This window comes from Olea europaea, chromosome 1, assembly GCF_002742605.1.
Source record: "Olea europaea var. sylvestris chromosome 1, O_europaea_v1, whole genome shotgun sequence".
NCBI lineage: Eukaryota > Viridiplantae > Streptophyta > Magnoliopsida > Lamiales > Oleaceae > Olea > Olea europaea.
Window position 1 is genome coordinate 10,237,174 of NC_036237.1, and position 25,496 is coordinate 10,262,669.

The window sequence follows — 25,496 nt, forward strand, 5'->3', positions numbered from 1 at the left end:
AGATATTATTTTATTGAAGAATGCGTAGTTAAATGATATCAAATTATCGTTTAAGAATGCATTTTTTGAAAGGAATGCGAGGGCCAATATTTGAGACGTAACACTTAACAAAAATTTCTCAAATAGCACTAAATCAAAATAAATTAAGCCCTTGGATCCATATATCATCAACATTAATAATAAGATGTTGTATTAACATTTTCGTTTCCAAGCGAATCCATTGAATTTTCTAATGATGAGTTGGGGAGTAATGAGTGTTAATATTTGACAAATCTAGTGATCATTCGAAACTTTTAAAATTTAATGACCAACGAAATAATAATTTAGTAAGTTCGACGATCATCCATCCAAAAAACTTTTAAAAGTTTAATGATCAATGAAAAACATTATGCTACATTCATTGACCATATAAAGTTCTAACTCCCTGGAAGTGAAAAAATGGATAAATTAAGAATTTTTGTTCAAAAGGTAACTTATTTAGTGTATGTTCGGTATTGATTTTTCTTCCCAAAAAATCAATTTTTTGATCGTTATTTCACTATTTCAGCCGTTATTTTTTACTTCTCTCACAGATATAACGCACTTTTTTATCTAACTGTCAAAAAATCAATTCTCAAAATCACTATCGAACAAACGACTTTTGTAAGAAGTCATAATAATCAAGAAGGCCTATGAACCATAAGTCCTCGACTCTCTAACTGACGACGTTAAATTGACAAGCAATACGTTTCATTCTCTCCGTCCTTTTTCGTTTCAACACACCACAACAAAAACTGGTATATTGAGAATTCAAAAAATTCATTCGCTTCCAAATCATTACAAGTGTTCTCCAATGCTGCTTTATCAATTTTTCTTGACAATCAAAAGAAAGGTAACTAAAATAGTTAAGACCCCTACAAACAGGGGATTCGGACAAATAGACTCAAAATGGTTGCATTTTCCATTTTTTACCCTTTTCGTGAATCTCCAAAAAGTTTCATTTTTTTTTTTCTACTCCGAATTACATACCACAAAAGATTAGGTCCTCAATATGTCAAGACTGATGGCTCTACAGGACTGGATCACTTGCCCTACATTATATATACATGAAAATAATAAAAAAAAGTAATTACACGGTCATGAGATAAGAAGTACGAATGATTTCCATAAAGAGGTCTTACCATAAATTTCAGGAAAATAATGAAGGAATCTGGCGGAATTGTTTACTTCAAATCAAACCCTGGCGTTGCAGATCAGTGTATGTCTTTTTATTGTAGATGTTGCCCTCTTGGTCTTCATATTCTTCTTCAAGATCAGGGCGCCATTTATGCACCCCTTGCCGTTCTTGGATTCTCTCCCACAGGTGCTTTGCTTCCTGGGTGATAAGAGAATATCATGCATTATACATGTTAGGCCCGTATTAATAGTGTACAGTAGTGTCCATCCTATTATACCAAACATGCAACAAATGTATGAATACTCGCAACATAAATGAAGTCAACCCACCAATCACCAGATGGATCTAAACACCAAATAGCTGAAAAACAAATGACAGGATAATGATGGTATGCTGAAGTGATGTGTGATAAAAGCATACCTCAATAGATGTTATTTCATTGAAGTTCTTGGTATTCGGAATACCAAGACATCGCATTCCATGCTGATGTCTCCATTCCTTGAAATGCCTCTCATAAGCTCTCCGGCCCCAATAACTATGGTTCCCACAAATCTCACATTTGAACTCCTGAAAACATTCATAACAAAGTCCTGAGAAAGTTGACATCATCAAAATAAGTACCAAATTATTAATAGCCTCCTTAAAACAGAACAACAAAGACAAGAATATGCCAATACAATTCTAAACCAAAACTGACTCATCATTCAGTCCTTTTGATAAATGTACACATTTCTTTCTATGTTCAAGTATGACCAAGATGTTGGCACGAAGGAAGTTAAACAATCCACCACTTTCACAGCTCTCACTTTATTTTATTTTATTTTATTTTTCATTTTCATTCTCTTGTAAACTATGTATCATTTGATCTCTTTTTTCCATTTTTATAAGCTCATGACAAGGACATTTGGATAAGAAACTGAAAAGGAATGACTCTCAAGTGCTTATAAATTCAAGCACCATCAGCTACAATTTTAGGTAACATATGAAGTTCACTTAGAAGCCTATCTGTCCATGATATCTAGTAAATAGAGAGATTAAAGCATAAATATCTCACTTTCATTCAGTAACACCTCCATATCACTTGTCAATATTCATACTATAGGATTACAACTGAAAGATTAGCATTTTTTGTGTAGGGCGAGGAAATTTATTAATTAACAACGTTGTAGAAGAATAAGATATCCACCATGGTATGGAAGCTGCTGGTTAAAAACTTGTAAACCGGTGGTATAAATGAACTATAGTTCTTTGTAACCAATCTGAAGAGAACTTTATTCTAATGACACCATTAACTTGTGATCATAAATGACAATTACCTGCCCAAGCCCATGAAGCTTATACAACCAATAGGGGATAGGCTTCCCATCCCATCCCATCCCATGGGCAATTTCAGGGGATTATAGATCTGCTGCTCGTCATCATCACTCTCAGATTCAGCTTGTACCTCTTCCTGATCAAAAGTTCAAATCAAACAAAAATATATTGCCAGGTAAAACTGCAAACAAATCAACAATGTGTGAACATATCCAAATATCAGCTGTAGAACTGTTTCAAGTTTTAAACTGATAAGGCAATAGAGAATAACTCATACTAGCTATTATCATTTCTTCCTTCCATCAACGGTGAAAATCCATCGTACAATGCTGCAACACTAATCGATCTTTGTAATACATTTAGAGGTGCAACTTAATGAGAATAGATATTAAAAATATCTCGGAAATGCAAAATAAATAATGATATTAGATGGTCATTATCCTTTATGCTTGCTATCAAATACCATGGAAAATCAATAAACTAAATCTTTACGAGGGCACCATTACTATTTTCCTTTTTCTTTAGTGTGCATGTTGGAGGGTTGGGGAAAATTACCTCTTCACGTTCTGCTTCCATTTCCTCGTATGTCAAGGCCTGTTTCTTCTCAACATTTTCTTTTGTTCTGACCATTGTCTATACCGTTCCGAAACCAGAGAAAAGTTAATATACATGAGGGTACAACATCTTTAACAAGTAATGTTGCTAACGTGCTCATATCTCCACTAAATGCACATTTAAGAAAGCAAAAAGTACATAGCTTAATTGATTATCTAGAATCATCAGAAAGAAAGAGAAGACATGAGAAAAAAGGAAGATGGTCTTTTCTTTTGGGATGGATATGGTTAGCTCACCTCTTGCAACAAGTCACACAACCTTTTAACTTTGGATTCAATCAGGGCAATCTCTTTTGCATCTGCACTTGGTTGAATAGTTACAGAATTACCATTTTGTTGTGGACCACGAGACCCTTTGGCGAAATGTTTCCTGTCCAACTTCTCGAGAGGTGTATGCTAAAAAAGAAACATAGCAAGATCAGCGTGCTAGCCATATTGATGATCACCAGGAAAAAATGATAAATCCTGACCTTTGTAAGAAAAAGCCTCTCTGCACGCTGTTGAATGGTACCACCTGTCTTCAAACCTAGTGCAGCCAATGCCTATACGCAGGATATATGTCATTCGATATGTACCACAACCAAGAAAAGCATTTTCTCATTATAACTTCACATGTACATATATAGAAACTATGAATCCAATAGCACGACATGAAAAGCATACTGCATAAAAAATGCTACACTATGTCAGAGAGGTATTTTAGAGTACATGTCTGCATTTATTCATTCAGGGAAATTGCATGAAATTTATTGTTAATGCTTATTTTGTAAATCATTGCTCGGGCCTTACAGCATATTGCTTCCTAAATCCTCAATCCATTATAACCATCCAATTTATCATTCCTCAATACAAAATTTCTTTGTACAGTCCTAAAGCTTAGCACGAACAAGAACTTGGACAATGAAATGTGGATCACAATACCAGTTACTTTAAATTGAACATGCAGGAAAAACTTAGAATTGCTTCCATCAACTCCTGCCATACCTCTTTTAGCCTATCGGGTCCCACCTCCATCAGTTCTTCAATGGTACCATCACTTCCACCCATGAAAATCAGAATTCCTACTTAGAAAATGAAGTCAAGAAAGCATTCACTTCAGAAAATAAGGGAAGGTAACAACTGTTACAAGGTTAATCAGACATTACACCAAATTCTCTAGAAACTAATATGGAACCCAGCTTAATGCCCAATAACGGACAACAAAAACCACAATTATCCTTCAACTCAAAACTTTGAAAATTTCAGCACCCCAATATGTCCCTTAGCCACCACCCACCAACATTAGGGAGCATCTAGCTCCAACAGCTTTATGCGGCAAACAACACGCTATGTGCAACATAAACACTCACCCAGGCAGAGAGAACCCATCCAGAGGGTTCAGTAGGCCGCTGCCTCATCTAACCCAAGTACCCTACCGGTTCACCAAGTAAGTACCCTGAATAATTCCATTGTAGGTCATTGTTTCCGACATGGTGGTACCATGGTTCTAAGTTGAAATCAAAAACAATAAAACAATGAAATGCCAATATTGCTTCTAAAACAGGAAAATCAGGGTATGCAGCAAACTCCAAAGATATGGGGCCAAGAAATGGAAAGGCACTTCACGTTTCTTGAATTATTATATAAAACATTCGTCCAAGTGCTCTTAAGAGATACTTCTACATACATATTCAAAACCAAAACTCTCCTTCAATTTTGCCAACAATACCATCCATTCAGATTGCAGTTGATCATAATGTATCTTGAGGGCCTTGAAAATAATAAAATATTGCCCAGTCTTCTTCTGTGAGTGTGAGTGTGTGCGCGCATGGGTATGGGTGTGCGGAGGGAGGGGGAGAGAGAGAGAGAGAACCTCCCCGCTGAACTCAATTTGTGGTTCCTCTTTGAGAAGTTGTTCATACTCGTCATTGGCATCAACAACTCGTGCAGCTGGATGTCGTCTATGGTACTCACGAATCTACATAGTACTCAAATTTTAGGAAACAAACACTTTCCACGGACAAGAAAAAATTTATAGATAAACAATTAAGTGAAAAGCATGCCCGTGTTGAACATAAAGAAACTTCCTTTTAATAATAAGAATAAACCCAGGAAAAGCGAACCTCTTTTAATCTATCATAAAATGCACTAAAAACATTGGTTCCCGTCGCTGTTTGACCTCCAAGAGCCGCAATCTCGTCCTTCCTGGAACTGTCTTTATCTTCATATATTTCAATCTATTTCAACAAAAACAAATAAATCAATTATTACTTATTTCATCATTAAATCACCACAAATATAAAACTATACAAAAAACGAAAAATGAAAGCAAAAGCTAATAATTGAACAAAAATTACGAGTTTGTTAGTCGTGGAGGTGATTTGCTCTATCATGTTACGAACGCGGTGGCTCTGGTAGAGCCGGTCCTTGTTGGTCGGCGGCTCGTTCTGGAGGTCCTTCACGATTAGCCGCTCAAGCCGCTCCACCTCTTCGTGAGATGCACGCGCCACCTCCAGCAGTGTCGACGACATTCTCTCTCTCTCTCTCTCTCTCGGGCTTTGATTTTCTCCGTCCGGCGGTAGCAGAGGGTTCTCTGAAGATGGCAATAAAAGACTACCGTGTCGTATTCTGTTTTAACTGGGGAAACCCAATAAAGAAAGATGATCTGTTTGAATAAAATTTAAGGTTATTGGGCATTTACTGTAAATTCATATTTTTGAGGCGTGGGTCATTGGACCGGTTCGAAGATAATGAATACAGGGTTAGAAAACTAATAGGCACCAAACTTTATATCTAATGTCACAATAATCACTTAATTTAATTTTGTTTCGTTATAATCACCTAACTTTATATTTAGCACCTATTTGAAGTCCATTTTTACTTTATTTTTAGAGGTTTTCGAACCGTTAATTTGTAGCAATAGTAAGACCCTCTGTCAATCAATGTGTTTTTAAGAATGTTCAATTTTAAGGGTATGAGTTGAAAAGTGTCCACTCATTTGAATTTAGTGTCAACTTGTCTATTATATCCTTAATAAAAAACTACATTTTTGAAATGATATTCTCGGTATTTTAAATGTCGTTCTCGACATTTGATTTTTTTTATCAATTTGTCATGAATTTTGAGAAGTGGCTTCCATGAGAAACTACATTAAATAATGTTTCTCGACATTTCATATGTCATTCTCGACATTTGAACATCGTTTCATTTGTCTAGAATGACATTTCATTTTGAACGTGGCATTTCTCTACATTTAAAAATGTCGTTCTCGACATTTCTGAATCAATGAAAAATATAGCATTTGTTGTGATTTGACATGTATACTTTTTGAAATAAATATGACAGGTTATGTGTCAATATTTTATTGGTCAATAACAATATTGCAAAAATGTCCATTTTTTGTGTTAGTGTGGAATTATAAATTGTTAATAAGGATATTTTAATCTTAATTCTTTTAAATTAGACATTTTTACAATGGTGCACATCTTTACAAATAACTAAATAAAAATGGACATTTTGTGAAATTTCCTCTAAAATAAATTTTCAAGAAAAAACTTTGACTTGCGAAAGTATGATGGCATAAGTATTTTCAATCTTCCCAAACTACCCTTCAAATGGTAAAGAACATGGGAGGGTGTAGGGTTAATAATAGAGAGGGTATTTTGATAAATACTTGATGACAAATTGGGTAATAAAGTCCACCTCATTTTCTACTGCTTCTGTACCCATAGTAAATGCTCTGACAATTGAAAAAGTAATAATGATTTTCAAATTATAGGTTTACTATTGTAAAATACAAATTCTCATTTTAATGGCCTTCAAATAGGATTTTAGCGTTACCATAATCATCCAATTTGATTTTATTTCATTATGATCACTCAATTTCTTATAACATTTCATCATGACTACCCAACTTATTTTTACTAATTTTAAAAGCAAAAAATTTAACGCGATGAAAAAATTTTAGGGAAAATTTCAGCCACAATACCAAACATTTTATTTATCAGCAGACTCTACCCAAACCTTTCATTTGTGCTACCGGAAGTATTAAATCTTTAAAAAAATCTCAGTCGGAGTCCAAATGGATGGAACCATCCGTTTGACCGTTAGTTGACCAGAATAATTAATTTTGACCAAATATAAAAGGGCAAAATGTTAACTTTACAATTTTAACGTAAGATGACTTTAAAAATATTCAATAAAAAAAAAGAGAAAAATGGCTACCAGTGTTCACCTCCTCCTTCACCAACCCACCCCAACCCCTTCAATTGGATTGTAGAATTTGACCGCAACCCAGATTTATCGTCTCCTTCTCCCTCGCCAACTGAATCCACCAGAATAGTTATGGTTTTGAGACCGGATAGCAGCCCAATTGACTAACGTATGATGTAGAATTAGAATTTCAAACCCATTCGGAGCAGCAAGCCTACTTCTCCTCCGAAGACCACCATGTTGACGCTAGAGAACCCACAGCTATTAATCCTGGGCATAGGTTAAGGACAGTTGATTTGAGTGAGGACACTTTGGTAATTGGGATTGATGAATTGAGGAAAAATCAGCTTTTGGAAGAGGAATTGGATAATGACTTTGTATTGAAGAAGAAAGGGGTTTCTAAGGAGGATATGGAATTGGAATGGGATGGTGAAACCATGCCTATTGGTGAAAACGGAGCCCGCTAAAGGAGGCAATAATGTGAACGATACCAATGTTATCAATATGAAAAAAGAAGAAATTGGCGAGAAACTAACCACTGTAATTTTTGGTGAAGATTCGATGGAGAAGATGTGCCAGGAAAATGTTGTAGTTGGGAAAAATGCTGATGTGCGAAAAATTGAAGAGACTTAAGGATTCACTAAAACTCATGTTTGATGCTATTGTTATAAACGGAGGGGGTAGGGGTGGGGTGGGTTGGGGAAGGTGGATGTGAACAGTGGTAGCCATTTTTTTCTTTTTTTCAAAGTTATCTGGGGCTGTTTGATATGGATTTTGAGAATTGATTTTTTAACCATTGAAGAGAAAGTGGGTCCTATCTGTGAGAGAAATGGTAAAAAATGACGACCTGAATAATGAAATAGCGATAAGAAAATTGATTTTTTGGAATGAAAAATCAATACCAAACACTCCCTTATGTTAAAATTGTAAAATTACTATTTTGCCCTTTTATATTTGATCATAATTAATTAATCTGGTCAACTAACGGTTAAACGGATGATTTTCATCAATTTGGACTCTAGCGGAAATTTTTTGAAGGTTTGGTACCTCCAGTGATATAAATGAAAGGTTTGGGAAAATTTTGCTAATAAATGAAAGGTTTGGTACTGTGGCTGCAATTTTCCCAAAATTATAGTTTAGCCCTTCTCTGCAAAATCCACCTAATCAATCGCCATAATTTTTCTCTCACCTTCGAGCTGTGACTTTTGGCTTCCCAAAAAGCCATGGGAGACTTGATCCGATCACTCTGAAACCACTGAAGAAGAAAAAAATTAGGAAAAATCTAAAAAATGTGGAAGTTAATTAATCGATCAGCTTCAAGTGAATATGAAGAGCAGCCGGAAGACGATTTATTGGGTGGAACTGAAGGCCTCTGTTCTCTTTCCCCTTTACAGGTGCAATAAGTACATCATCAATTAACCAAAGATTTTTAGTTTTTGTTCAAAACTTTAGCTTATTATGCATTTCTTTTTGGGGTTTTTTGCATGAGCAGAGATTGTATGGATTTGCTGCTTGTTTAGCAGCTGGGCTTGTTTGTGTGTTCCTGGTATGTAAATCCCAAATTTCGAATTTTCAGTTTCTTGAAAATTTATTACGTTATATTATTTACTGAGCATTCTGTGGAAATCTTGAATTCTTGAATGATTCCTACAGAGATGAAAACGAGCCAATTGATATTCCGGAAGTTATACGCCCTTCTTTCCCAGTACAATTTCTGTCAACGGCCCAAATTTTTAGAGCTGTGATTTGCTAAGCTTAAAAGTTTGCTTATAAGTAAATTCATGTTCTACAATGATTGATCTTACTGGTGAAACTTAGAAGTAAGTTAGGAAGCTTGGCCAGACGTGCTCTTAACATCGCAACTTTGTAGTCTCAGTGTGCTGAATTCCCTTGCTACTTTCTTATTTTTTTAACAAAACTTCAATTTATACAATCTCGAGAAAATAGAGGCTCTGTTATAGAATGGAGAACAAGAAAATATGCACTCAGTTATTTCTAAAAAGCAACATGGATGCATTCTGTGAAGTTATTAACCAACATTTACCTTCTTGGCTATTTTGCAGTCATTGATTGTTTTTGTCAAACCCATCAAATTTGCTCTCCTTTTTACCTTTGGCAATGTGCTGGCTATTGGAAGGTATGCTGTGATATAAACCGGCTAAGACGTGTCATTTTATCTTGCAATCTAGAATTGAGATTGATTCCTGAAAATCATATGCTATTATGGTTGTTTGGTAAGGTTTATTGTAAAATATTTGACAACATCAAAGTAGAAAGAATAAGCTCAACCTTCATTTTCTATATTTTCCAAGTCCTATCCAGTCTCCAATACCACATAACAAACATGCACTTTTCCAGGCCTTGCTTATATCTTGGAGAGTCAATGTTTTTATGGCTTCTATATACTCGATCCCATGGTCACCTTGAGCAAAAAGTGTACATAGATGGTTTACGGCTCAAGCGTTCAAGATCTAAAGTATTATGTTACCAACATGAGCCTTCACTATTAATATGAAATCAGATGGAAATAGTGACTACTATGTATTGCTTATATGCATCCATTTGAGCTGGAATTTTGTTCTTCCTATTCAGTTTTTGAGGTTCTGTTTTTTGATCCATTGGCAGCACAACCTTCCTCATTGGACCACAGCAACAGCTAAGAATGATGCTTGATCCTGTCCGTGTCTATGCTACAGCAATTTATGCGGGCTGTGTTGTGGTAGCTCTCATTTGTGCTCTTTTGGTAAGTCATGGCATTAACTGAATTTTAAGAAAAAGGTAAATACTTGATTCTGTTTGTGAGCTTAATCATACAAGGCTGACTGTATAGGAGACCAACCAGTGGCACAAATTGGCTATTTTTAAAGTCTTCTAATGGGAATTGTTGAAATGAAGTGAGCATGAAAGGGGAAAGGTTGTGAAGATATGATTCAAATTATTATCAAAATTATTTATTATATTTGAACTTCACCGAGCCGAGCTACATGGACCTAACTAATTTTTTGTTTGCTGGCCAATAGACCGTTCCTCTGTCAGCTTTTCAGATTAGTTATTGAATAATGAGGCAATAATGTATTAAAATGTACTTCAAAGTAAATTTGTGAAAAGAAATAAGAAACTGTTAAACCGTTCAGTAATGAAAGTCAATTCACTTCCGTTCTCTTCTCTTATTATTGTCCTTTCGAGCTTCATTATTGTGCTTAGAGGTTCCTTTCCTGCTAAACCCACTATTTTTTATCACTTCGTAGGACATTATGCACCCCCACCCAGAATCATGCATGAGCACACCATGGATATTTTGATCTGTCCCTCTATTTTTGTTTATATTGGTATTTTTTTAATTAGAATTCATTTGGTTTGCTTTCAGGTCCACAGTAAGATTCTAACAATAATTGCAATCATATGTGAGATATGTGCCCTTGTTTGGTGAGTTTGTCTTTTTATCACTTTCTTCCAGTATCCTTCAAGTGTGTTTCACTCCAGAATTTAACATCTACTGTTATTTCTAGTGAAATCTTGAAATATCCTTTTGACTAAATAAATGGTACTAGTCGAAAATGGGCACTTAATAAAATGGTAATTGGCCCTTAATTGGAATTTCCTTTGAGAAAATCTTATGTAGCTCTGCCATTTCTGTTCCTCTGGATGACAGAAATTCGAAAAATATGAGAATATGTAACTATGTCATTCTCGCTCAAAAAAAATTACTTCGATTGTTGGAGGGCGAAACTAACTGATGTAGGAGCATACTAATATAATCTAATTAAAATGAACATACTTTGAATTAAACTCTAATTTAAAATCCTATCTAAACTCTATATTTATTCTTATCTTTATCTCCATCACTAACATCATAGCCTTCATGCATTAAGACCTTGCCCATATTTAGAATCTTAGATTGACCCGTGTCTAACATCTTATGGCCACTAAATGACTTCTATTGCATCCCTGTCTTCATGTTTTTCCTCCAACATTGAATGCTCTCTCTCTCTCTGAAGGGATAATTTTCGATCAAACTCCTCCATCTCCCTCGTCACCATTTTTTTCATTTAACTTCAGGTTTGGCATGCTTTCTTTCTTCTTTTTTCCTTTTGTTTTGTTGGAGTTTATAACAGATAATTTCCGTGTCATTATTTCAGTTTTCTTCTAACAATATTCAAAAAGTAAATGTGGTCTGTTTTTCAGCAAATTATTGCTTGTCTTGAAATGATGTTTTCCTTGAAATCTAAGCCGAATGATATAATGACTTGAGGTTCAGTAGAATTGTTTTGTTGATGAGTGAGAGAGACATAAATAATAAATTGATTAGGAAATATTCGGAATCTATTATTACTAAATTGCTTTTGCAGTCGATGAAACCAAATATAAGGCTTGAAGTTATTTTTGTGGTTAAAATTAAAAAGTTCACTTGTAAGTAACTAAAGTAAGTTTTTAAAAATACTTCTTTAATTGAACAAAGTAGAAAGTAACTAATGCACATCCTCGGTGGAGATGTGGATGTAATTTTGCATGATTGCATCTCCCGATTAACGAAAGCATTTACTATACCACAGGAGTTTACATGTTCAGATAAGTTTAAAAAGTTTCCTTGTAAGTTTACTTTAAAGTAAATAAGTAATTTTTAATATAAATCAATTTTTGTTCAAAATGACTAATGAGTAAGTTGCTTATTTTGACAATAAAGTGAAGAATTACTTGGAAAATTAGTAATTTCTTATTTATTTTCAAGCTTAGCCAAAATTGGAAGTGGCATGTACCTTAAAGTTTTTGATTGCTAACTTTGATGAACTTGTTAAACCCTTAAAATTTTTGATGATATTGGCAGTATTTGATATCTATTTATTGCCTTGAATGAATTGCTCGTTCTTCCTTGATAAACATAGAATATACAATATAGTTGAGCAATTTAAACCATCTGTTCTTTAGTTTGAACTAACTTTTAAGATCATGTACCATTAATACGATCATTCTTCAACCATTTCAGGTACAGTTTAAGTTACATACCTTTCGCTCGCAGAGTGGTTTCTAATCTGACTATCCGTCTTTTTGACACCGAAATCTAGACGATCCAATGTGCATGTACTATTCCTGTCATTTTGTTGAAGAAATTTTTGAAGCATTTAGATTTGGTGGTGGTTTTTATCAAGCATTTTTTAAGATCGAATTTCTATTCATTCTTTTGTCGGCGTGTGAAGATATTGCTTAAATGAACTCGGAAAATGGCCGAAATTGTATTGTATTTGGATGCAGAGTTAGTAAATTCAATGCAGTCTTGCTGTTTGGTCTTTGCATCAGATTTGATGTTCTTCATGATCCCTCACTTATTATAAACTTGTGCACAGGAAGATTGCCTGTTCATTAAAGTCCTCGGATCAGAAACGACTATCAAAATCAATATTTTTCAGTTTATGATAGAATGAGGTTATTTTTCTCTGTCTATAGGTTGGTTGGTGAGATTCATTGCTAAGTTGGTTTTAAATTAGACCATCGCGTATTGTTTGGAACAGATGCGACGAAAAAGCATCATCTCGTGTGCATCTACGCATTCCATTCTTTATTATTATCGTACGGTAAATATTTCGCAAAATATGGACCGTGAGTCAAAATCATGTTTTTCTGGACTAGCTAGGCTTGACCCCTAAAAGTCCGACCCAAGGCACCGTGTCACATTTTGGCACCGTGTCACATTTCAGGTGTAGCCGGCATATTCAGGCGAGAGCCTTAAAAGTTAAAAGTTCAACCCTTGGCACAGCCCGGCCTGACGGTGTTATGTGTTGGCCCATCCCTTGAGCTGGTCGTATTATGTCGAGCGTTAAGGGCCCTAGGCCTGGCCTCGGCCTCTATTCTTCTGTAAAATAAAGTATTTCTGTAAACCAAAAGCCCAAGCCTATGAATCTGCAATGGCTGCACCCTTCTCCGAAACGACCATGCTACACTACTAGGTCTGTAAGAGGCCTGGTAGTGCAGCCCCTTTCACAGTTCGAGTTGGGGTGGGTGTTCGGGGGGTTTTTTTTAATCATGGAGCCCGTTGAGGTGAGAGAAAATGGTAGAGGGGCATTTTCCTCTCCGAAAAAGCCTTTAGATTTTTATTTTTTTTATTTAACAAAAAACACTTAACAATAAAACAAAGTAAATATAATAAAATATGTTCGGCACCGGCCTACTCTTGCTGTTGAATTGAAGGGCCAGTCTAATGAGGCCCATTAAGAAAAGTGGAATATGCCAGGCTGAGGGCTAGTCCTGTTCTATAATTTTGTTAGAGGAAAATACAAGCCAACAGGTATTTAAAGATCACAATTCATAAATCAGAGATGAGGTTTATTTATTCACAATTCACGTGCTGAATTAAAAATATACTAATATTATAATTAATCAACAATTCAACCTCACCCTCGACACCCACCCCATCCCCAATTTCAAATCCTAAATCTCTCCCTTTACTCTCCTCTCTGTTGGTTTTCTTCCTTCTCTCTATCGTCAGATCAATGGCGCAGTCGACGTGTAGTTTACTAAGAGAAACCTCACCCTAGACACGTACCCCATCCCCAAATTCAAAACCCCTCTCCCCTCCCCTTCCTTTCCGTTCATCGTCTCCCTTCTCTCTATCATCAGACTACTGGTGCAGTCGACGTGAAGTTTACTAAGAGAATCGATTGATGTTGGTGCTCCCTTATCCCTCCCTTCATACTCATAGGAAGCAATTGGATCTTTGTGTGCGATGTTGGTAATGGTACTGATTGGATCTCTACGAGCAGTGGCGATGAAGTGTTGATGTGATTTTTTTGGTCCGTTTTTGGTTGTTTTGGTCCTTGGTGATTGTTTTAGTTGTTGGATTGTTTGTGGTGGTAATGGTAGTGTAATAGTGGTGGTTGGTGGTGGAGCTGGTTGGAGATATGGTAGTAGTGATTGTCGTGGACTTTGTTGGCAGTGGATTGGATGTGGTGGCGGCAGTTTTGTTGGTTGTGGTGTTGGTGGTGGTGGTGGTGGTGGTGCTGTTGTGGTGCCTGTAACGGTGGTCGTGGTGGCGGCGACGATGGTGGTGGTGATGGTGATGGTGATGATCCACTATTTCATGTATATAACCAACTATTTGATTACATGTGACCAACTATTTAATTGGGATTTAAAAATTCGATAATTTTTTACTAAGTAATTTGAAAATTTGTGATCGATAAATAATTGTGATCTATAAATTTTTTGATTTGTAACCAATGACATAATCCGTGATCAATTAATTTGATAATATGTGACACTGTGAACTATAAGTACACACATGTGACCATTAATTGTATAATTCTGACCTTAATACATTTAATTAATAAAATATTTTTGATTAATTAATTAATACTTGAGTTTTAATTTTGAAACTTAAAATCTGAAAATTGAATTGGTCATAGTTAATGCTTGACTTGTGAATTTTTCCCATTTGTTATCTTTTTGTCCATTAATTTAGGAAGAATTTCTGTTTCTAAGATTTTAGAATAACTATTTATGATTGATCGATTGGTCGAGAAGCTCTAAAAAAAGGATTATGCCATTTTATCATAAGGATTTTGATAGATTCAATGACAGAAGTATAGATGACAGCAAATAATTGATGTTTTAAATAATTCAGTGATAAAATATCATGTGACATTATAATAATCTTTATGTCGGCGTATCCACATTGTAGCACAATTGAGGAAGAAATGTACCTACCACCCCACGTCCTCAAGCTTGAACTGATCGGTTGGTCCAGAAGCTTCATAGAAATTTCTCTCTCTCATGCCCGACCTACGGTCCCACGAACCTATTAAAGGGTGAAGGAAAATCTATGGCTAACACGAGAAACACGTGGTGGTGTGCAACTTAGTGGTGGGTGGCCAGGGTGGGTGGTACCCACGTCTTGGCATCAATAATCAAGATCTCAACAACCAAAGTTGGTAAGTCTGTATAGCTATCATATCTGCTATGGCCCACATGACAAAGGACCAAGATTTTCCCAATTCTCTGGAAAGTTGGATACTTTGCAATGGCAATTCCTTCGTTATCTTACGAATATTGTTCCTCTGGGATTGTCTTTTCCATGGTATTAACCTTCTTCCCTTCAAGTTCCCATGATTTTTACTCTCTGAGCTTCCCTTTCATCAATTCATGATAAAATATCATGTGACATTATAATAATCTTTATGTCGGCGTATCCACATTGTAGCACAATTGAGGAAGAAATGTACCTACCACCCCACGTCCTCAAGCTTGAACTGATCGGTTGGTCCAGAAGCTTTATAGAAATTTCTCTCTCTCATGCCCGACCTACGGTCCCACGAACCTATTAAAGGGTGAAGGAAAATCTATGGCTAACACGAGAAACACGTGGTGGTGTGCAACTTAGTGGTGGGTGGTACCCACGTCTTGGCATCAATAATCAAGATCTCAACAACCAAAGTTGGTAAGTCTGTATAGCTATCATATCTGCTATGGCCCACATGACAAAGGACCAAGATTTTCCCAATTTTCTGGAAAGTTGGATACTTTGCAATGGCAATTCCTTCGTTATCTTACGAATATTGTTCCTGTGGGATTGTCTTTTCCATGGTATTAACCTTCTTCCCTTCAAGTTCCCATGATTTTTACTCTCTGAGCTTCCCTTTCATCAATTCTCACCCATTTTTTTCAATTCGAGAGATTGATTTATGATTTATCGTTCATTGAGGTTAATATCTATCCATTTAGATTACGAGCTTAAAAAATATGAGTCATTCATAGTATTACTATATCTTCCCTATTTGTTAGTAGCGATTTAGATTACTTTGTATTTTGGAAGCAAGATTTGCTTTATATATCCACTATCAAATGGGAGCTACAAGCAAATAAAACACATTTCGCAAGTATAAATACTCTAACATGCATAAAATATACATTGATGTGATTCCACAGGGTAAGATCCGTGGAGGCCCTTAAGGTTGGGGTTCAACCTTTTTTTTACATTGATGTGATTCCAATTCTGGGTTAGTAAACTTTCAGCAGGTTGAATCGGATTAACATGGGTATGTATTAAGCCCTATCTGATTCTCACTATTTCAAAATTCATTTTTTTTTTCCTAAACTCACATTCAATTATATTCTCGTAAGAAAATAATTTACAAGTAAATCTAATTTATTTATTTATTTATTTTTACATTTTAATCACACGTTCTTCAAAAATTCACTATTACAAAACTCATTTCGATGAAATAATGAGCATCAAAAGCGGGCTAAATAAAAAATATATATTTAAAATTTTATTCTTCGTAATGTTTGATATTGCATTTTACATTGTTGCATTTTCATGTTAAAGAGATAAATAGAACTAAAAAGTCCAGTTGACAATAAAAACTTGCAACGAAATGGGACCCTTCGTAGGTTTTGGGTGGGATTAGTCTTTTTTTTTTATTAAACAATTATCATTATTTTATTAATTATACAAAGTTTCTATAAGATTAGTAAAAAGAAATTTTTTTATCAGAGGTACGAGGGTCACGTGTTTTGACTAAAGCCAAGTTGGCGAAAGTAATATTTATTTATTTTTCATTTAGTCACAAGAGAAACTATTATTTTTGTTAGTGCATTTACCATTCCTAACTTTTGTAGGTAGCATGTGGGGGTAGGTAAGAGGCATTTTACATTGTGATGATTAGCGTGTTCTTGGCAGCTCATTTTTCATCTTATTTCTGAAGTTAAAAGACATGTTAATATGAGGATGTTTGACTAAATTTAAAAGAATTATTCGTAAGTATTTTTTTTAATATGGGTCGTGGATTGCCTATGTGGGGGGACCCTACCCACAACACATTAAAAGGATTGGAGTGAGTAATTTGAATTTGAAATTCAAACCTATATCTCCCTAAAATCACCCTAAAAATACTTATTGCCTAGAAGAAGATAGTGAAAGATGGCAAGAAAATATGGTGAAATTCGAATTTGAAAAATACACCAAACTTGGAAAGGGCCAAACATCACTATTTTGGCATGAAAACCCACAAAATAAGGCACTCAAATTGTAGATAATAATTTCCTTCCATCGTGATATGGATTAAGATCATTGGAGAACAAGAAAATGCAGAATTTGATGCTTAAAAAGCAAGGTAATTCAACCATTCAAAAGATCTTGGAATTACCAATTCTAGTAAGAATTTATTACCCAAAATTTATGATTATGTGTGCTGCAGATTATTACATTGGTATCAAAGCCTTAAGGTTAAATTCATTGTAATATTTAATGCTCAAATATGTCATTAAATTGTTCAATTGAGTTATGAATTTTATATATAAAGTTTTCAAACTTTATGTGATTTTTGTGCCATTTTTTATAATTTACTACTTTTTGTACATTGATAATTATGCAGTAAGATTAGTATGGTTAGAAAGGTATTTCAATGAGCTTTCCAATCACATAAATAACTTAAATTTTGGACCCAAACGAAGAAGTCATGAGATTTTGAAGTTTGGATGAAAATCTTATTTTTTGTATGAAAATTCATAAAATCCTAAATTTCATCAAAAGATAACTTCTTCTACACTTTATTTCATACTTCCCATTTCATATAGTTGGGTAGATATTCTCGAGATCTTTCTAACGGTATAAAGATCATTAATTTTGGCTTAGAGATGAAAAATTTATGCCCGTCGGAAGTTTGGATAAAAATCTTTTTCTTTTTTTTTTTTGTATGAAAATTGGTAAAATTCGAAACTTCATTATATGATAACTTCTTCTACATTACATTTCATGATTCAAATTTAGTATGATTGGATAGATATTCTGTAAACCTTTTCAACGATTTAAAGACCGTTCATTTTGGTCTTGAAATGAAGAAGTAATGACCTCTTGATATTTGATCTAAAATCTGAAAATTTTGCATTAATTTTTTGTCATTTTCACTCTCGGACATATCAGTTGATGTCCCAAAAGTGACTTAAAAATTATTATTTTTAAAATCTGACTACATCAATGAATTTAAAATGTTCAAATTAGTCATGATGACTAATCGAATAAATTTGTAAAAAGTATTAAAAATATTTTTTAACTTGAGTAAATTCTAATTTTTTTTTTATAAAATCAAGAATATTTATTTAGTGGTATTTGTCTAGCGGAGTTATTTTTTGAAATGCTCTCATTTTTTTGAAAATGAAAAAACTCTAAAAGTATTTAAAATACCATGTTTTATATACGTTCATGAGGTGTATGGATCTTTGATTAAGTTATGTGATCCATTATAACTTGTTTCCAATTTTTTATGCTTGATTAGATATGGATGGATCTATGCACGCTAGAGAAGCAAAGGATATGAAATTTATTGAAAAGTTACGTGCTTATTAAAATTAATAAATAGATCTGGAACATAATCTAGTGAAATATGTAAATATTTTTGAGACATTTTTTGTGATAAGCAGAGTACAAGTCTCCTATTATGGGAGAAATTAAAGAGTTTTGAATGATACTTTTTGGAGAATGTGTGGTTAAAATTAAAAAAAAACTTTTATTGGTTAGTGTGTAGAATAATTATTGTGTAAACATATGGTGAAGAATGTTACTGTAGCAAATAATTTAATTTGTTAAAAGATGACAAATAAGGGTTAAAATAAGGATGAGAATCTGCGAAATAAAACTTAAATGATATGAGTTTTATCATTCAATTATAACTAAAATTATTTTTTGAAAGAATTAATTTGTGATTTCACAATATATGTCATAATTGGATAAACGTACACGTTTATAATTTTATTGCATATTATGGATTACCTTATTTTATTGCATGTTATCTATTAATTCGTGAATTGTTATGAATGATAAGGTCAGTAGAAATTAACGAGATTCTTACTTAGACTTATTGATTGTCAGTTAAATGATAGTTTGGTGATTGAAAGATTTAGATAAAATCTCACTTGGAACTATTTGATTCACCAATTGAGTGAGAATTCTGTAATTCTTGCTTAGAACTCATGAAATTTTGTGTTATAAAATTAAGTATATGATCTGTTTACGAGCGAGAGCTATCTATCCAAGTGGGAACTAGCTAAGAGTGGTCTAATTTCAATGATTTTTGGTTTCGAGTGGGCACTAAGAGTTATTCAATTTCAATGATTCTTGGTTTAGAAAATCAGTAAAAAAATTTGAGAAAGGTGATGGAAGTATATATGAAGTACAAATTATATGAAGTACAAATTTTCAATATAATTTGAGATGTGGTAGAAGTTCTAATTGGACATTATACTTATTGAAAACATTCGAGGTTCTTAAAGTAAAATAATAATGGGTTTATGATAGATAAAGCTCATTTTTAAGAGAAAAGTTATAATCAATTTAAGTATATTAAGTTAGATAAACCCTTTTTCTTTTAGCAGTGAGATCCACTTCTATATGCCGATACAAGCTATGATAGCGTGTTTAAGTTTGGAATACACTAAATAGACTTAGAGACCATGTTTTTCATTTTCAATTAAAAATTGATTGAAGAGATTTACATGAATTGATTTGCAGGTTTCATGTTGGAGGCTTTTATGGTATTGTGATAACTTCATAGTCACACTTGTAACCTAATGTAGTTATATTGACAGTAGTATGTGAGTTTTAACAGGGTTTACGTCTCGTACAAGATTTCATCATGTGGATGTAGATCATTGTATTTATGTAAATGTCTGAAGGTATGTTGTAATTCTAATTTTAATGTTGTTGACGTTATACTGGCTAAGCATAAGAAGAAGCGTGTTGAGACCATTTTGAAATGCTTATCCTCAAACTTTGCAAAAAAAGACGTGGACTTAGCAAATTGTACATTTTGTGTTAAAGAGATTATTCTAGTATTCTTACTATTCTACAAGAGTTATATACTATAAAAATTCTTAAATATTTTTAACTGTGAAATTGCTACATTGTTGATACTCTTATATCGGAATGCGATTGTATGAATCTTCATATATGTTCAAAGACTCCATAAGTGTACAAAAAAATATTCAGATAACCATATCTAATACGATTAGGAGTTGAAAGTATACTATGATGTCTACTTATCCTAATATTTATCATGCCATGGATAATTCAGTAGGTATTAATATTATCCTTAGAAAGGGTTTTGTGATACATGAATGGTGCTGCCGTCAATTATTCTATTTTATTGTTAAAGGAATAACTTGTGATTGGAATAGATATGCAAATGTTAACTAATTATGAGAGTTAGTCGAGCACAAATAGTTATTAGACTTGTACAATCTTGCTTTACAGAGTAACAAGAAGCATGTTTTGTAGTATATATCTTGGTAGCTGAAGAAATTATTTTGTATATGTGTATTGTGCATCTAATTATACTAGTAGAGAATATGAGATCCATGATATTTATACAGTTATCTCATGTGTTGAGGATCTCAAGTATCGGGATGGAACTAAATAATTAATGGTATTTTTTTGAGAGACATGAGAAAAAAGTGTTTTTACGATATATCTACGTAAATGATGACATGTAATCATCATACTGTAAAAATATCTAGAGATATACTTGTTGCTAATGTCAATCTCTAGAATTATGTGGAAAATGATACTTAGTGTATCAGAAAACTCTTGATTGAGTTTTGTGTCCATAGATGAATAATTTTGAGTTCATGTGTAATTTATCGTTAGGATTACAAGATAATAATTTGCATGCACGTATAGAGTATGTTGAACAAGTTGAAATTGGTTCATTCACATGAATAATCGCCTCGAACACTTTAGGATGTGTTGAGATGAGATAAAACGATCATGTTGTGTACGTGATCTGATCACTTGATGAGATTACAACACGTAATCAATCAGGATTTGCTATCCTTTAGTAATGTTTTATAGCCAGATCGAGTTCTCAATTTTAGATTGTCCGGAGGAATAAATATAAGGAGAACTCGAGCTAGGTATCAATGAATACTTAAACTAGGATCCATCCAACGTTATTTATTTATAAAGAATATGACATGCGCCTTAAGAAAGAAACATTATAGCATGTGTTTTATACCACATATATTTTTATGATCAATATTGGATAAATAAGTGAATGGATTCCTGTTTTCTCATTGTGAGAGACCCTGCGGTTTTTATAACTTCGTAAATAACTTTATAATTTTATACTATTTCTTGATATTTTATTTTAGTGTTAATACTTTAACATATTGTCAGTGACTATAATTGATTCGATTTAATGGGGCATGTCTAGGAAAGCAGCTAATTAAAAGTCGAAGGATTTTGAGTACGAAGGGAAAACTATTTTGACCAACATTTATATTTACATTCATTGACCGGACAATTGTGCTGAACCATTTAGGGTATGAAACACAAATGTGAATATAATAATACAATATGGGATTCAAATATGTTCCATAAGTATTTTTAGGGATAAAAAATACTTGAACTAATATTGGAAGTTTAGGGTATATGGAGATGTAATGTTCATCTAATAGAGCTACTATATATCCCTAATAGGTTTATAGCATCATGAGATTTAATAGGTACCCGCTGATCGCATGATCTATTTGTTGTTCGAATCTTTGTGAGATAGACCCTGAGAATGATCGAACGTGTGATATTTGTTGTCATTTGTGGTTCCGCTTAAGCCTATCATATGTGAGTGGAAGATGTTAGAAAATATAAGTCATGGGTCATTCTTATGAGGTGACTTGACACAAAATACATTAAAAGGTTGGAATGAATGGTTTGAATTTCAAATTCAAACCTACAACTTCCTATAACTCCCATAACTCCCCATACAACCTCCAATAGTTATTGCCCGGAAAAAGATAGAGAAAATATTGCAACATAATATGGTTAAATTCATATGTGAAAATACACCAAAATTGAAAAGACTTAAAATCACTATTTTTTAATGAAAAACTCTCAAAATAAAGTACTTAGATTGTGGATAATAATCCCCTTCCATTATTACAATTAATATTTAAAATAAGTGAATTAGTTTGGGTATAATTCTTAATTTGGTGTTACTATACAATCATGAGTGGAAGCATGGGCGGACCCACATGGGGTCAAATGACCCCACAAAATTTTTGGTTTTTCCATTTTTTTTTTTTATAAATAGTTGTTTCAACCCATTTACGATCTACTTTAATACATGCGAAATGAAGTCGAAACATCGCATTCTTTGTGGACATTTCGAAGTACTCATGGCCTAGTTTTTGGGTTCTTAATGGCGTACGAAATGATCAACCATAGCAAAGTTATGATGCATCAAAGTAGGCCGTTCGAAATTAGTATTTCGAAAATTTAAATAATATGCTAATTTTTAAAATTTTGTCAATGATCGTATACTATCGTCATCTGGAAGCTTTTTCCAGAACTACATCGTAGTCATATCGAATGGTTCAAATGAGTATTGAAAATAGTTTAATATGAGTCAAATGTACGTACTAAAAGAGGCATTTAACTCATCTTTTCTTTAAAAAAAATGCAATTATTCCATTAACGTTTATTATTTTTACACGATGAATTTTTTAATATAATTTACATCGTTTTATTAGGTAATTGTACATGAAATTGACATAAAAAATTTTAAGATTGTTACGGATTAAATGTAATTTGAATTACTTTCAAATTATTTTTTGTGTTAAGCTTAAATTTCATTTACTTCCTAAATTAAATGTGAATTTTATTTCAATTCATTTACTTCTTACATTCAATTTGATTTACTTATCGTTAGCTCAACATCTATAAATGAAATGGTAAACAAAACTTTACATGGAACAAAATTCATTTAAAAATATTGACAATGATATAATTATAAGACATTTCCAAAGTATCAAAATGCGTATGAACTTATTTTCATTAATATTATATTATTTTAAAAAATTACACATTAATTTTTGACCCCACAATCGAAAAAGTTCAGATCTGCCCTGAGAGGAAGGCATTGAAAGATAGGAAGAGTAGTGTGGGAAGTACAAAATTGAAAATGAAAGGAGTTTTATGATATATAATCAACAACCTAAAGTTTAGCTTTTCATTACCCTCTGTAGCAAATCCGGACCAAGGGTTTATACCCTCCATCCAGAAAAGGGAGACCACATCCCCCACACCCCCAAGGAGGAGCAGAATCCAATCACACTAAGAGCACATCTTGACTTGTCTTGAGCAAATATGTCGCTAATGTTAAATCATGAAAATTTTGTAGTTATACATCAAGCACAAAATGACCTGAATAATGCAAATAGTGGGTTGTCAGCATCAAATAGTTAACAACCACCACCACCAATTACTGTGAAAGCCAATAATTCAAAGACATGGCCCTTCCTGGACAGAAATAACAATTTAGAAAGTGTACTGAGGTTTCTATAACTATGAAAACTTGTTTTCCCTTGACTTCAGAACTTTTTTGATTTGCACACTAGCAGAAATTTTTAGATAGAGACATAATCAAACTCTGTACAAATTGAATACTTTGTTATTAATTTTTGAATGATTTATACCTGAAAATTGGATTGAAAAGTGAAAATTTGTAGAAAAATTATAAACAAATTCTAAATAATTAGAAGTTTTATGGCTTTGATAAAATGTACGAGTGAGAGAATAAGATAAAGGAAGATAAAAGAAAAAAAAATCAAATTTATTATGACTTTGCCCCTGTTTGATGGGGTTAAAATCAGATTTTCAGTCAATTTTGATAAAAGTTAAAAAGTTAAAGATTTCATAAAATATGTTATTAAAATTAATTATTAATTTTAATTAGATTAACATTTAAATATCAATTGATACCAAACAGAACTTATAAAAAAAATGCTCAACAAGGACTCCCCTTGGGTCTGCCCTTGCACTCTAGATTGGAGTTGATAGAGTCGATGATTCTCAGCGGAATATACTTGACATTGTTGTGATATTTAATATGTTACGGTCAAGTGAATAGTATATTTTACGAAGTTTTTTGTGTTTTTTAAAAGTATTTTCAGACAAATTATGCAATGAAATATTCGGTGCTTCGAATGTAAACTAAGCAACACTATTTGTAGCGGTAGAAGCATTTTACGTGAAGGGAATGTTCATTTTGTTGGGGGAGAGGGATTGATTGTGAAAGTTATCACTTTTTGTACCTTCTTCTTCTTCTTCTTCTTCTTCTTCTTCTTCTTCTTCTTCTTCTTCTTCTTCCTTTTTTTTTTTTTGTGCACAAAGAGGTGGTTAAGCGCAATGAATGAGTAATTTAGTAGCCGGATGCCAGGATCCTCTTATTGGTTCGTCTATACTAAACTAGCATCTCTTATTTATTTCGAATGCATGTATAGATAAAGGACCAGTTAGCATATTATCAATACAATATTTATCTTATTAATTTCAAATAATATATTATTAAATTCTACATAAAAATTGGATACTAATTTCTTAATATTACACATGTCACGAATGACAAAAAAAACTTGAACCATATTAAGAATGTCTTAAAGCGTAGCCTTCAATTACTTATTGAAGTTCAAGATCATAAGGCTCACCTCCCCCTCGACCCTCTACCCAAAATTTTCAGTTATAAGAATTGGATCAAATCGACGTATTAGACCCAAAAAAAAAAAAAATTAGAGTAGAAACCAATCCAACGAATCCAATTCTTTTTAACATATACGTGGGAGTGGCAGGTGTTTATAAATAGGTGGGCGAATAAATATATATAAAATAGTGTTAAATAAGTGGATAGTACTTGTAAGTCTCATCAAATAAGTAAATAAAAATTAATTTGACTATGTAAGTGTTTACTTTTCTAAAAAAAACATAAATTTTATTTTCTAGTTTCTTGATTAATTCTTTTACGACTTATGCAACTCCAACCACTAGCCTTCTACTTTTTTGGTCCATGCTCAGATTGAAATTTCAAAAGATTGCAAAATTTAAGATCTTGTTTGGAAGATATTATTTGAAATAAAATGATTGTTTTTTATTTTTTATTATTATTATTTTATTTTATGGAGTTAAGAGGTAGGCTGGATGAATGTATAATAAAAAATAAATTTAAGGAAAAAAATTATTCTCAAATAAATTGTACCAAATAAACGCTAAGATCATAGCTCCCTTTTGGCCATCATTCTTTAAACTTATTTTTTCTTAAACTCATTTTTGATGACATATTTCATAAAACTTAAAAATTTTTATTAACTTTTCAATCACATATTTTACCAATTTTTATCAAAAGTCACTAATAATTTTATTCTTATTCAAACAAAACATGGGCATAATGTCTACATGACCCACGGTC

General features: G+C 33.1%; 1 protein-coding gene and 1 pseudogene across 3 annotated transcripts; one reads left to right on the plus strand and one right to left on the minus strand.

Moving 5' to 3' along the window:
• Positions 1-823: 823 nt before the first annotated feature.
• LOC111404085 lies at positions 824-5,730 on the minus strand (annotated as a pseudogene).
• A 2,708-nt stretch (positions 5,731-8,438) lies between these two features.
• Positions 8,439-12,569, plus strand: LOC111393570 (vesicle transport protein SFT2B). Of its 3 annotated transcripts, XM_023019177.1 has the most exons (8): positions 8,439-8,669; positions 8,768-8,821; positions 9,339-9,412; positions 9,634-9,711; positions 9,901-10,018; positions 10,643-10,701; positions 11,274-11,334; positions 12,260-12,343. In XM_023019177.1, the coding sequence occupies exons 1-7, from the start codon at positions 8,565-8,567 to the stop codon at positions 11,326-11,328; spliced, it is 543 nt and encodes a 180-aa protein (XP_022874945.1). In that variant the 5' UTR covers positions 8,439-8,564; the 3' UTR covers positions 11,329-11,334; positions 12,260-12,343. The 3 variants fall into 3 exon arrangements, with proteins under 3 accessions (XP_022874945.1, XP_022874937.1, XP_022874954.1); XM_023019169.1 differs by lacking the exon at positions 11,274-11,334 and having other exon boundaries at positions 8,443-8,669; positions 12,260-12,569; XM_023019186.1 differs by lacking the exons at positions 9,634-9,711; positions 11,274-11,334 and having other exon boundaries at positions 8,444-8,669; positions 12,260-12,569.
• Positions 12,570-25,496: the final 12,927 nt, after the last annotated feature.

Excerpts from the sequence above, each read along its gene's own strand:
- LOC111393570 (XM_023019169.1), top strand. The coding sequence starts at position 8,565 with ATGTGGAAGTTAATTAATCGATCAGCTTCAAGTGAATATGAAGAGCAG. Across the intron at positions 9,712-9,900 it reads GGTCACCTTGAGCAAAAAGT|CACAACCTTCCTCATTGGAC; the intron begins GTACATAGATGG and ends ATCCATTGGCAG. Across the intron at positions 10,702-12,259 it reads GAGATATGTGCCCTTGTTTG|GTACAGTTTAAGTTACATAC; the intron begins GTGAGTTTGTCT and ends CAACCATTTCAG.